At 46.8% G+C, this 14,564-nt stretch overlaps 1 protein-coding gene across 1 annotated transcript in view; it reads right to left on the bottom strand.

The window, feature by feature from the left end:
• Positions 1 to 4,904: 4,904 nt before the first annotated feature.
• Positions 4,905 to 14,564, bottom strand: part of T265_06630 (hypothetical protein) — a gene marked incomplete at both ends in the record, with an annotated part of 30,857 nt that continues 21,197 nt past the window's right edge. Inside the window, 3 exons of the mRNA XM_009171943.1 lie at positions 4,905 to 5,270; positions 6,400 to 6,550; positions 11,520 to 11,724. Coding sequence (XP_009170207.1) covers positions 5,023 to 5,270; positions 6,400 to 6,550; positions 11,520 to 11,724 — 604 coding nt within the window. The remainder of the gene's footprint in view (positions 5,271 to 6,399; positions 6,551 to 11,519; positions 11,725 to 14,564) is intronic.

Here is a 14,564-nt window from a genome sequence, read left to right as displayed (position 1 = left end):
TGGCCTGGATGCTTGGCGGCTTTTCAGTTGAGTTTTTGGTGGAGCAGTAGGTTCCGGGCGTTCTGAAGTTGCTTTCAGGAATCTGACCTTCCTGATAGTACTACTTTCTCGTACGCATTTTCACGAAGTGATACTGGGACAGGATATCTATTTCGCGTCTTGACTATGATCATTTTATTGACGACTAACGTTCAAATTTTCCACACCATCACCTTTGGTTTGTAACACTGTTCTGGTAGCATTCGGGTCAGGTTGGACTGCATTATTACAAAGCAATTAGAAGGGACGTGAGTTTTGTGAGCGTTTTCCAATGTTCAATACTTCCGAGCAGGCGATGATGCTTTATTGTCAACTGCTGTTTCTCTAGCTCAGTGGCAGCACAAAATTAACGGGACACATGCGTTTTCAGCGGTCCTTTAGTATCGGTTGACGTGAAGCTATTAAAGTTCTGATGAAATCAAAAGAACGCTCCCTGAATTTGAACGAAAACGAGGGAGCGGTAGGATTTTGGAGGACTGTACGACACAGATATAGCGCGGTCTTAGAGCGCAAAGTCATCAGATGCACCAAATTTCGGTGGGTTCCTTTTTGGCATGAACAAAAGATTAAACGAAATACCAAGTAATAAGGTATCCGTTAGTCAAGTTTCACATTTGTTGAATGCTAAACGTAATAACCCAGATCAATTCTCGTTTCAGGATTTTCTGCCTTGAACAATTCTGAGACAACGGTTCTATGACACATTTACAGTAGGTAGTCACGAGGGAGAATAACACCGGTTTTCGCTTTCATGTTGACCAATATAATTGTAAAGCTGTATATAGTAACCCCAACACCCTGAATAAGTATGTAGCACTGTCATACACACCACGACGAAACCACGTGGTTTGCGGACATGAAAATTCTGGAAACAGCGAACTGAACAAGACCGCAATACGCCGAAATATTGGCAGCTCGGGTGAGTTTATTGGTTGTTGATCTGTTCGCCGAGCTTGGCAGTTGACTTGCAAACGTTTTGTGCCAACTGGGGAGACATCATTAGTGCGCACTGACGATGTCTCCTCGTATGATGACGAAACTTTGCAAGTCAAATGCTAAGCTCGCCAAACAGATCAACAACCACAGTATGCGACATCTCTCCGGCGCTGTTGTGTTCAATGCAGCAACGGACAAAGGAGAAGGCAGTTTGATTCCCATGAGTCTGACTCCTCCGTGTTTGATCATCTTTCGCAGTCAGGTGTTGGAATTATCGTCGAGGCATTCCGTTTAACAGGTGTTTTCTCGTAATCCACGGGCCAATACCAGGTAAGTAGTAGTCGGCGTTTCGCGGTTTCCCATGTGTGGAAAAACTCTTCCCTAGTGGTTAGTCGGAACAGGTTTCCCCTGGGAGTGAACGTTGTAGAGGATAATGTGTTACCGTGTCTTTTCTCCTGTGGATTACGTATTATTTACTTTCGAAGTATGAACATTATAGCTGAGAATAGTCGCCACCCTAGTTCTTGCTACCAAGCAGACGAAAACAGCTGTCTTTAACTCGATTGATCGAAATCACTCACTACGAAGAAGAGTACTCGTACTTTGGTGTACGCACAGTCCAAGAGAGATACTATGAAGCGAAATTTCATTGTTCATATTCACGTCACTATCGTTTGAACGTTGACCTTCCCGCCCTGGCGTAATTATTCCGGTGAGGCCACGCCAAAGGGGCGGGAAGCACTGGATTCGAGTTTCGCTCTTATTGGAGCTTAGCAGCAATGTATATCCAATGGCCGTGCTGGGATTTGAACTCCGGACATCCGACATGCGAGGCGAGTGTGGGACGTATCTGAATTTTCACGTCTGAACAAACGAACGAGTTCATGCTTGAGCCATGTGGTTAGCGCGCCCGACTCGAGTCCAGTGCTTCCCCATACTCACCAGAATGATTGCACCAGGAGCGGAGGACGACTGTTCAAACGAGAGTGATGTGAATATGAACAATACACATCCCGCAGACTCTACGACGGAAACGAAGTGTGATTATCACGTAGAATACGTAGAACAATTTTATTTGCCTTTGGACGATCGTTTTCGGCCCATGCAGAGTATTCTGGCAGTTAGCGTTCTCAGCAAATTTGCGGGTTCACTCTCACGAGAGATGATGGCAGTATGTATTCTGACGTCGGCAGTTTTTTCCTCGATATTTTACCGGGATCTTTTGGTGCAGTTCGTTCAACTGCTTACTTTCGTATTCAGGTATCGATCGCATGCAGTGGTCCGGTTAGATGCAAATGATGGTAGACGTGTTGCAATTCGTTCAACTGCTTACTTTCGTATTCAGGTATCGATCGCATGCAGTGGTCCGGTTAGATGCAAATGAGGTGTAGACGTGTTGGTCATGAGCAACAAAACAGTTACTGTTGAGTGTATCTCGTCACCCAGCCGGTTTGTGTGCAGAATGACGCACGGCAGGTGTGCGCTTGAGGACCACAGTTAGGAGTGTCGGTGAATAGTTATCCGCTGTCTCAGTGAGTGTGCTACACACTGTTCCTTCATACAAGTGGTGGATTAACCCAGGACGAAGACATAAACAGGACGTAGGAAGCAAGCAACCAGAAAAGAAATTATCTTCAAAACTATCGGAAGCAGCCATCGATCTCTATTAGGGAACTTTTTGTGTTTCGGTTGGGCGTTCTGTCATTGTTTTTCAACCCCGCAAACCCGAAAAGTAAAAATTTGCTGAAATCACTGCACCTCTCACCACCGTTTGTTCATCTTATCTCGGAATCAGGAACCCAGTCACTGAAAACAAGTTCTCGGAACTTGGTCGACAAAGTTGTAACACTGGAAGCTGTTGATCTGTTCGCCGAGCTTGGCAGTTGACTTCATCACTGTTTGAGGAGACATCAGTGCGTCACCACCGTATCACTCGACCACGAACTGATGATGTCTCCACAAGTGTTGACGGAACGTCTACCAGTAAACTCCAAAGCTCGGTGAACAGACTAACAGCCACCCGACAAACTACCAATGAATTCATCTAAGCTACCAGTATTCTAATACGGTCGAACTCATCTGTCTGCTGAAAGCAGTCCTGGATAATCCGTCTGTGCGATCAGTTTGGTACTGGTCTAGCTCAGCTCACTTCACACATCGACTGCCACTTATGGTATGTAATGGAGAGCATCAGAAAACTAGTCTATTGATTAGCCCCTCGGTAGGCTGCCGCCGAGTAAACGCGGTCTGGACGTATGATAGCCAAACAAGCGATATCTGTGTAAGAACAGCTCCATTTGGATTCAGGGTTACAATAGTAAAAGGAAGCAAATTGGACTAGCGATTGTCCCATTCAATGTTCCAACAGAAGAGTTCGAACCGTTAGGTGGTACCTATTACACCAAGCGTATTTTACGCGGAATTCCGCCTTCCGGTCCTAACGCCTGTGTACCTGAGTGTGGTACAGTGTTCTGAAGTCTGGCTTATTCATGTTCGAAACGAAGGTCACGTACAAAGTTCGCATCTTCCTCTCGAAGAACAGACCAATCACCTTCCACGGCCAAGGTCATAAGCGAAGCAACTCCATAACAAAGTGACCTGCCAAAAACAATTTGGGGAACGAACCACTAACAGCAACCAGAAATCCCTCACCACTTCCACGGCCAAGGTCATAAGCGAAGCAATTCCATAGCGAAACACAATTTGGGGAACGAACCACTAACACCAACCAGAAATCCTCACCGAGATCCGCCCTTCGCTTGCGAAAGACTACCACTAACAGCTACGACGCTGGTTCCATAAGAAGAAAGTACAGTAGACGTTCGTCCCCAGGCGCCTTGATTAATTGAACATTGGTGATGTTCGCGTTAAAAGAAGCAAACTCCAATTCATTTAATTATTCCCACGAGTTTATTTCCAGTGCCCGAATGTCAGGCATTACCAAGCATTAGCTGATATCAGGCTTTTATGTCGCAAGTATCTGGATATGGCTGTATTCTTAAAGTACCGGTTATCTCTTAGATCAGATCAGTTGGACCAAGAAGTATACTGTGACATCCAGAACGAGTCGATGACCCATGTGGGAGCTCCATGTCCGACATACATGCTGACGGCCTCTGGATACGGTGCTGGGCACCAGGATTCAACGGATACTGAAACGCATTGGGTTCCCATTTTCGACCAATCAGGATCCGCGCACTAGATGGTCATTGCAGCGCCTAACTGCAAGCGGTAAGGCGGTTTGGGCGCAGAATTGCGTCTGGCACTTTTAATCTGGGAAGGTCTAAACTCCAGGAATTAGAAATCTTTATCTCACTCATCCACTCACCGTACAGTAATGGACTTCAAATCCCGCGCCTAGTAAAATAGTTCAAAAATCGAGGAGAGATGCTCTCTGAAAATCCTAAACGAAACAGTGTGCGTCGCGCAGGACATCAACTTGATACGAAATCACCGAACCATTTCTGTTTTTCAACGATTTCGTATATATATAGGGGGAAATATCCAGCGACTGGGTAGTAACCGATGACCCAGTCGCTAAACAGCCCTCCAGACCTTCTCACAACGTCCAGTTAGATTCGACTGGTGTTTCACCAACAACCAGTCATCCGTCTTCATACGTTTTCTAATCCTGAAACTTATCTGACCTGTTTTGTTTCATTTCCCCCGTATTTTAACCGGCATTTAAGTAGCGACCTCACGACGAGACTCGGAAAATATTCTCCACTGTGTTCTTGTTGAAACTGGAAACTATATTCGCATAATTAAACAATGACACTAGTTAATTAGACTCAAACATCTCACGTCGAATATGTACTGGTTCTACCTGTTTTCTTCCAGTCTCGTGGCCGATCCCCGTGTGGAAAATTTGTCTACGATAGCGGAAGCACCCGCGCACCTCTGATGAGCAAAAGAGGCATGTTCAACTGCGCTAGTCCATCTACTCAGTGTTCATGAATAAAGCCTATGAGCGAAAGAAAACAGGCGATTTTAATGGAACTGAAATCACATGATGGTAAAGATGATATGTAGGTAGTAAATCGAAAGTCATCTCCGTGAACGTGCACTGACTGACGAGTTCCGGTCCATTTGTGTACTGCGTTGCCTACTGGCAGACGTCGCCTCCTCGCCAACCGGTAGGTTCAGTTGACTCTGATTCGATTTGACCATTGAGTTGGGATCAAGCAAAAGTCCACCGTCGAACAAAGACTGGCGCAACTCCAGGGAGAGTCTGCGTCTGTATTCTTCCGGTTTGTCCTTGGTAATCCGATGAAGCACAGCGGCAGAGTAAGCGGCTACACAAACGAAAGGGGGAGGGGAATGAGTAGCTTCAGACGTCCAGTAAATCGGAGCTTATCACTGGTTTGCACAAGGAAAACAGAGTAATCTCCTGAACATGTCTCGAAGAATCAAGATGACTTCTTCCGGAGGAGTAAAATCGGGAGACTGTCCCGACCAAACACTACTCTGGAGTTGCGAATATGTCGGAGGACAGACTGGCCAACGAAAATCACTCCCAAAAGCCTCATTTAGGCTTCTCAGTAGATTGATAGCGTTCAGCTGTAGCACCCTTCCGGTGCCTAGCTGCCATGCCACCCGAAGGAAGCACGTGGGGTGGGATAGTGCCAGGTTGCCCAAGCCTAGACAGAGGAAGTCGAGAGGCGGAAGTCGGATTCGAACAAGAACCTTCCGGTGAGTAAAATCGCGCTCTAACCATTTGGGCCATCTCGCCCCCTAGGCTTCTTAGTGCCTGAGTTCACAGAAATTCGTAAACCAATACGCATCTGTGTGTGATGTGCTGACATGATATTGGGACGTTTAGTTTAGAAACAAAAACAGATTACGTAGAGGGTAGGTTCCGTCGTTACAAGAAGTAAACAGAGGCAGGCACTTTTATCTGAGTTCCAAAAAAGCCACGGCTACTAAAAAAACTTCTTTTATCATCTTGCATTCTGCGACAAGATAACCATCTCAGATTAAGGTGGTGAAAGTTTATTAATGGGTTGGGCTTGCCAGTAGATCGTTTGTTGTAACGGCAACCTCATTATCCGACCCCCCACCGAACAAATGGCGTCCTCAAGATGAGGTTGAACTGTGACTTACGGAGAGTTCACATGTGATCACTTGTAGAACGGGACCAGAGAACCGGCATCCTTTGACAACCGTCGGTGGGCGCAGTGAAGCACCGTTGAATCGAACAGCTTTATAACACATCTTACACCGAAAGTTTTTCGGTCGCATCCAGCCTATATGAAAGCCGTCTCATTATTTCACATCCCGCTTTCCCTGATACAATACATCACTACCGGTTAAGGACAAAAAACTACTAAAACCACGGGCTTCACTATGAAGCGGAAATTTCAAAATCACTGTATGGGAATACGCATCAGCAGGGGAAAGCAGGCAGGGTGGTAATGCACTAACCGATGTACTCATTGCTCGACTGTATCATTTCCGTGAGTTTCGGACAAGCTCCCTCCTGTTCGATTGCCTTCGCGCCAGCCTTGCTTGAGGCGAGTAGGCTGAGCAGGGCGACTGAGGCTCGTTGTATCGACGGAATCGGTGTGTACAAAAGCTAAAAGAAAAAGAAGGCAGAATTGGTCAAACAAGGTCAACAATGGAATGTTGCCTTAACTCAATGGCAAGAGAATTATGGGTTAAAATTAACTGACGAGTTTCAGCACCGACCGTAAGCTGGCTCACTCAGGGGCAAGATGGACCAAGTGGTTACAGCGCGAATTTACTGACCACAAGGTAGTGGTTCGAACCCGACCTCTGCCACTCGAATTCCCCTGTGTAGGCTTGGGCGAACTGGCCAGCCCTCGTGCTTCCTTCGTGTGGCATGACAGCTAGGCACCGAAAGGGTGCTACAACTGGACGATTTTTTTTCACTCAGTGTATGATCACCTCTGGTCGTCTAGTATGATCAAACAACCCCGTCTGTCCGTCAGAGTCGCCTACACGAAGTAATCCGGGGCAAGAAGACAACAGGAGTAAACAGAGTGCATCGACCTTAGAAGAGCTAGACTGCGGTATTCGTATAGCATTTAGAAACCCTCGCGAAGAAGTCACAATGTCGCACCAGAGGAAAAGCAGCTACCTACCTTGGACAGTGAACTAGTGATGTTTGACTTCGTTAATTTTTTGGGCAGTAAAATGAGATGCCAAGTTACGGAGGATGGAGGGAAGCCAACTCACCTCAGACTGAGTTGGCTTGTCAATATGCTTTGAATGACAGCAGACCAACCTAACAAAAATCCCTATTCGCCCATCGGAAGAAACTGAGCAGTTCAGATGTAACAACATTTCGATGTCCAGCTGCGAAACCACCCGGGAAAGGCTCGAGGGCCGCGGTACTGCCAGCTTGCCCAAACCTAAACAGGCGCAGTCGAGATGCAGACGTTGGGTTCGGCCAACAATCCGTTTTGGTCAGTAAGTTCTCGTCCCAAACCACTGAGCTATCTGAGCTCAGTCAATTTAGATGAGGCAAATAAATCTGAAGGCCAAAACACTGAAATTACTCACTCGTTTTGGTAGTCCGCGTCGCCGGGGATGCAAACCCGGTAACACTAAGGCACGGACCAATCAGGAATCCAATGGCTTTCATGCAACCAATAACTATTCGAAGAAAAAAACTTCCCAAAGCACCCGTTTGTGATCACTATCCGATTCACTATTCAGCGAAGTTCTGTCTACATTTTCAATACGGTTGGTGAGTGGAATGTAGAGGATAGGAGCAATCTACAACGACGGGGTTTAGACAAGAGTCAGCTGCAGGAGTGAATCAGGGACCTCACGAAACAAGCTATCAGCAATAATGAACACCGTAGTGAAGCATCCGTCACTCACTATTCTGACGGAGCTTACGGCCAATTCGAAGGGGGCTAACATTCTTAAGGCAAAATCATCCGCATATCAGTGTGTGTGCACGAGAAACACCCTAAAGATGATGCAAAGATAACTCGTACTTTTCACACACTTCCGTACGACAAACCAAACCGATAGATTCCAAATTCCTTAGAAACCCGCTAAGGATTATTTCCATAGTTTGGATCGGTGACCGTGTTCAGCACCAGATAGCGTTTCATAATCAGACAAGATGACAAAAGATAATCATCGTCCAGCTGTAAGAGCCGTTCAGTGCCCAGCTGCCGTGTCACCCGAAGGAAGCACCGGGACTGGGATACTGCCAGGTTGCTCAAGCCTAGACAAAGAAAGTCGAGAGACAGAGGTCGGGTTCGAACCACGGACCTTCCGGTTAGTAAGTTCGCGCTCTGACCACTGAGCGATCAACAGGATACATGACCTTTCAAATAACTAGTAGGATCGTAGACAGAACCCTGATTTGGTACCTTCAATAGATGTGGGGCTCTGGAATTTTCGTCACAACTCCCTATACTTTCTCCTTAGCATGCGTGTAACCGGACCCGGGATTATTTATCCACGTCTGTGAAGTTCGCCTCCGTACTATAAATGCTACATACCTATCACTAGTTGCCTCAGTTCTGAGCGGATCCGCTACAAATGGTATGTTCTGCCCAATGAATAAGTTCCCTTAAAAACTCCTATGATATACCATTTACTAACAGAAAAATGTTCCGTTGTGCGCGGCTTACTCCGTTGACTGGCTTGAATGGTATTACCGACCATGTTGTTGTTTACAGAAGAATCAAACTGAGAGGGAATTTTCAAAGGGTATTTCTATCGGGTCAGAATGGATACTGATGAGTTGTGACGCGTCATCGATTCTGTTTGGATGTCATTGGTGCATTCTTGATACACACGTGATTCGGTTCACTTCTAACATGATCGACGCCCACGTTGAGCATCTCGATAACGATCAACTCCATCGTAGTTTTGAGTGACAATTACGCTCAAACAAGGTGTTTTAGCAATGTGAAAATCGGCAATCGCCACAGAATAAAAAGCAGAAAAACCGGTGAGATTCAGAACTGCAAAACAATGGGAAAGGGATAGCTCGGTGGTTAGAGCGCGAATTCACTGACCGGAAGGTCCGTGGTTCGCACCCGACCTCTGCCACTCGACTTGGGCAACCTGGCAGTAACCGAGCCTTCGTAATTCTGTAGAGGTCACTCATCAGATCACGCGTCACAAACACTCAAACCATGTGACAACCGACAACATGTACAGTAAAACTTCCCAACCGTTTTTGTTTACGCGGCTACCACTTCGTCACCTGCCAGGATTATGAACTTCATTCAACACATCAGGTCAAGTTGTATTCATGTTCGTGCAAGCATCAAACACGAAGGGACACCCTTCCCTTCACAATGCGAACAATAAATAGGTGCTCAACGCACACAGGACAGGAAGTCAGCAGAGTTCCGCGAGTCCCCACGGATAACTACGGAACACGTGTAACAGCTATACTGCAGAGAAGACACGTCCCGCGTCCGGAACTTCACTCAGGAACTCTCAAACGATAAGTCGCTTTGTGGCTTATTCCACTTTTCACATTGTATCTATTTTTATCAAGTACACCCAACTATTGTATTCATCACATTCTAGTAAGACAGACATTTGTTAGTGCGTGTTACCTTAATTACGTCACAACTAGAACACTAACACTTCCCTCGGGTGGCATGGTATCTAGGCACCACAAGAGTGATACAGCTGAACGATTTCAATTGTTTTCGGGGAAGGGTTGATATTCCAAAAAAAAACTCTTCGTCTATCGTCAAAGTGATGCTTATGACATGTTCACCTTTAGCCACTGGAGTAGATGAGCAGAATTTACTTCGTTTTCGGTAATACAGACATTCTAGGTGCGGGAACCACTAACACGGATCGGCAGTCAACCACACATACACGGTCGTCTGTGACCTGGTGATAACGCGTGTGACAACACCACAAGCGCGACACGCGTGGACTTTATGCGGGCCCATTCACACTGCACTGTCTTGTGTGGTGCCTTGCTGTCCTCAAACGGAATGCTGTGGCATATCACACACACACACACACACACACACACAGAGATAATGGAGACCGCAGTTGACCCAGAGCTATTCTCTACCACTGGTAACATGTTTCCGTAGTTGTGGTGGTGCGAGAACGAAATCGTATGACAGTGAAATGGAGACCACCAGCTAGGTGACGCAAGCCAAAGCACAATATGCTGTATCCGACTATGCAATAGGTTCGCTTCATGTATGGCCTAATATGGGCAGCTAGTGGGTTAACCCAGACGTTCCTTTACAAGGAAGCCCAGACGCCCTGTTTATTGCCATCTCCCTGGATGGGGACCCTGATACGGGACACATCAGCGGTTACAGATATAGTCAGATATGGCCAAGTCTTGCCCTCAATGGGGTTCGTGCATTCAGTCTGTTACTTTCAATGCATAGCTCCTTTCCAGGTTCCCCTAGATTTATGCATCAATTATGTCAGCTCCCGCCTTCAATGCGCAGCTATCTACCCAAATCGTCGATGAACAACCACTACACGGCAAGCACGCGTTTTTACAGCTGATGATGATGATTCCACGGTTACAACACATGGACCATGCATAACAGCTCCAGACATCGACGGGTAGACTCAAACGTCCGAAAAAAAGTTGGATCGTTCAGTTGTTCGGTTTCGGTAACATTCAATACGCCAGTGGATTATTGCTCCCTACGTCCAACCTACTTTACCATCTCGAGCTTGGCGGTAAGTCACTCCAATTCGCTATTTTGACAGCTTCGTTGATATTTTAAGGTGGGTCTGGGAGAGGAGGACCACGGGCACCATGAACGTTCCTTTCAATAGCCCACATCCCTTGAAGTCGAGGAGCATAGGTTAGATGAGAATGTCGTGGTGATACGTATATATTGCCGTACACAACCTCCCTGAGTAATTGCACGCAAAACGAACAATATTATTTGCCATAACTGCATTGGTGAAATGCTCAGACCGTACGTCAATTCCATTGGAAACTGAACAGCTGCATCTATTCTGAAAACCGACCGACTTCCTCGAAGGGCCCTTTTCGCACAACCACGTGAAGGGTGGAGGAGAGCCAGAGGCGGTCAAACAGTGACTTGGCACCGAAGTATAAAAGCCATTACCAGCAAACTCAGCTCCGCTGCTTATTGCCGCCTTCCTGGATGGGGATCCCGAGACGGGCCATATCACTGGCTAGAGACATGGTGCACTCGTGCCCTCAATGGCGCTCGTGCATCCAAGCTATTTCCGTCAATGCATAGCTCCTTTTCTAGCCCCCCTTCACTTGACAGCCCACTGATAGTACTGGATTTATGCACCAATTTATTAGCTCCCGCCTGCAATGCGCAGCTACCCACCCCTCCCCCCAAATCATCGGTGAACGAAACTGCGGCAGCTACAACCACTGTACGACGAGTACGCGGGTACTACAGCTGACAATGATGATGATGATTCTGAAAACCGTCCGGAAGATATAAGTACTGATAAAAGAGTGATTGGGGACTTGGAAGGACCGGCCAATGATCACCGAGTTCACGGTAGGGATATTTGACTAGCATACAGTGTGACAACTAGGGACAATAGAGCGGTTATCGGCTTACTTGAACCGTCGTGGGCAGCAGACCGGCAGTGCGTATGCACTCATCACGAACTTCCGGTTCTTTGGCCATAGCCTGCAATGCAACCAGACATAATTCGATCATCTCATCCAGTCGAACTCCTTCAATGGATCCCATGCTGGGGTCGAGGTTTTCCGCATCCTCTGTGGACGCCAGACTGTTCCGATTCGCGGTTTGGTATGTCTGCCTGAGGATGTGGGTCAAAGATCGAACAACGCCGAGAGATCTGGAGAGCAAAGAGAGAACAACAAGAAGGTTGAAGGACAGGGGCTACGAGGGATTACCACAGCGTGGTGCATTTGTAAAAAAAAACGGAACCGAATAATGAGAATTCACTCAGCCATTCTCGCACACTAATGGTTCAGTAATAACATTCTTTCGATTCACAACTGCCATGTCACCCGAGGGAATCACCAGAGTTGAGGTACTACCAGGTTGCCCAAGCCTAGACAATATACAGAGATTGGGTACGGATCACCAACTTTCTGGTCACGCCTTAAGCTATCGTGAGCCTGATGCCATGATGTGGTGTTTATCACATGACTTCGTTTTTCCCCAGTTTCAAGCACACAAGTGTAACTCCAAAGTGGTACCAACATTTACCCCAGTTGCTCTAATCCACTTTATGGACACGGGAAACTCGGGCATCCTTCAATCACTTCAAGTGGTGATGATCAAGTGCAGTGTGGAATTTTGAGAAATGGAACGGTCCTGAAATTTCATGTCAACTGAATAAATAGTGCAACAAATCTAAGAAATGAAAACGGATTGGATCGTACAAGAAAGCCGAATGCATGCCGAATTCACTCACGGTCATAAGGTCATCCTGGGAAACGGTTAGTACGAGGACAGGGATTTGTAACGTGCGTCTATTAATCTTTATTGTCTTTAAGAAGATATAAATTTACGGCCTAACCCTAAAATGTAGATCAAGAGAGGTAGGCAGTCTAAAACAAGTTCCCATTTGTGAATTCGGTAGCTCACTTAGCGAGGTGCCGTTCAGCTTCAACACTCTCTCGGTGCCTAACTGCTATACCACCCGAAGAAAGCTCGAGGGCTGAGATACTGCCAGGTTGCCCAAGCCTAGAAATGGAAAGTCGACAGGCAGAGGTCGGGTTCGAACCACGGACCTTCTGGTCATTAGATTCATGCTCCAACCACTGAGTCATCTCGCCTTTCACTACACGAAGAGTTGACTTTGATGAGAATTACCTCGCTCGCTTCACCCTACACTGGTGACTTGTGGACCAGACCAGAACATCCACACAATTAATAATGGCTTTGCGAACCAGCTTTTTCTGAAGCATGTGAACTAGTTAGTTGAGACCAAAACCGTCTGGTTAGAGTACAGGTTCCGGTGAATTTGGGGCGTGTACATGCGGCTAACAAAAACGGACAGCGATGGTGGTAGTATGGATGGGGCGGAAACCTCCTATTCGCTTTTTTGTGATTGGATCGGTTGACCCGGGAAGATCGCACAGAAAAACTAGTACATAAGCGTAGCAGTTGAAGAGTTTTCAAAAAAAATACGATAAATTTGCCAGGTCTATACAATGTACTACGACGTATCCAAGAGAGTGTCAACTGAAACCTGAGGCGGCCTGGTGCACCACATTCAGTTGCTTAAAAACAGCATGAGCAATTCAGCTGGGATTCAGGTGAGACTGCCATGAAAACCAAAGTGGCACGCTAGTGAGTGTATTTGTCGAATTAGCGGATAACGTTTAGCCTGTACAACACAATGCAGTAGTGGACAGGTACTTTCAGACTGGGGTTCACGTGCCTATGCCTGTGATTGGCTGGAGACACTGAACGATACAGCAGCTAACTGATGTCAATGGCAGTCATGCCGTCAGTCTGTATCCAGAATGTCTGAATGAGTACTAGGAGTGTAGGCACCTCGGATGTTTGTGGTAGTCCAAGGCCCCTTTCCTGTTCCGTTTTTCTCCTTTCAGCTATGAGGCAATATTCACACACACACACACACACACACACCGATGATTCGGGGAAGTGGGGTAGGTAGCTGCGCATTGCAGGCAGGAGCTGATAAACTGGCGCATAAATCCAGCACTGTCAGTGGGCTGTCAAGTGGGGGGGGGGTTGGAAAAGGAGCTATGCATTGAAGGCAATAGCTTGGGTGCATGAGCGCCATTGAATGCGTGACTGGGCCATGTCTGATAATGTCTCTAACCATTGATATGGGCCCGTCTCGGGGTCCCTATCCAGGAAGATGGCAATGACAGCGCAGCTGAGTTTGCTGGTAATGGCTTTCATGACTCGTTGCTATGTCATTGTTTGACCGCCTCTTGCTCTCTTCCAGCTTTCATGTGGTTGTGCGAAAAGAGCCCTTCGAGGACGTTGGTCAACTGGCATACGCAGCACATGGCCAAGTCAGCGCGACCTATGCAGTGTGGTCAGTTCATCTATCGAGGATGAGTTATTCCTCCTGAATCATCGGTGAGCGAAACCGTGGCAGTTAAAACCACTGTACGACTAATGCGGGGTTATTACAGCTGACAATCATGATGATGATGAGACACACACACCTACGGAAGTGAAGTGCCAGCATCCCCTTTCGTTTTCGCTGCTGCTGTCGATGACGATGCTTCACCATTACCTAAGCCTCTAACTAGAACGTGGACCAAAAGTCAAAAGGCACTTGAAAGTTGATGGTATATACAGACAACTGAAATCGCACAGGAAATGCACGCACACATTCGATGAAGGCACATTTTCATGTGCTTGAAAACCGGGGGAAAAGACGCGCCATAGGGATTAGTTGACATCAAATTACAACAGCGACGTATCACCAAAGGAGTCGCGATGATTTACAGCACATTAGAGAGGGGATTGGTAATTGTCTGATTTCAGCACCTGGACGTGAGCTCTGTACAACTCAGTCGCGGTGACAGTGCCGTGTCAGAAGACAACTGAAGCTATGGGCGATCAGCAACGGTTTGGTCTCGGCCGAAATAGGTGTCATCTTATGCAGAACTGAGCACAGTCTTCCTTTGAGGTTAGCTCTTT

This window comes from Opisthorchis viverrini (assembly GCF_000715545.1).
Source record: "Opisthorchis viverrini unplaced genomic scaffold opera_v5_140, whole genome shotgun sequence".
Taxonomy (NCBI): Eukaryota; Metazoa; Platyhelminthes; class Trematoda; order Opisthorchiida; family Opisthorchiidae; genus Opisthorchis; species Opisthorchis viverrini.
This window is presented reverse-complemented; position numbering and strand designations above follow the sequence as displayed.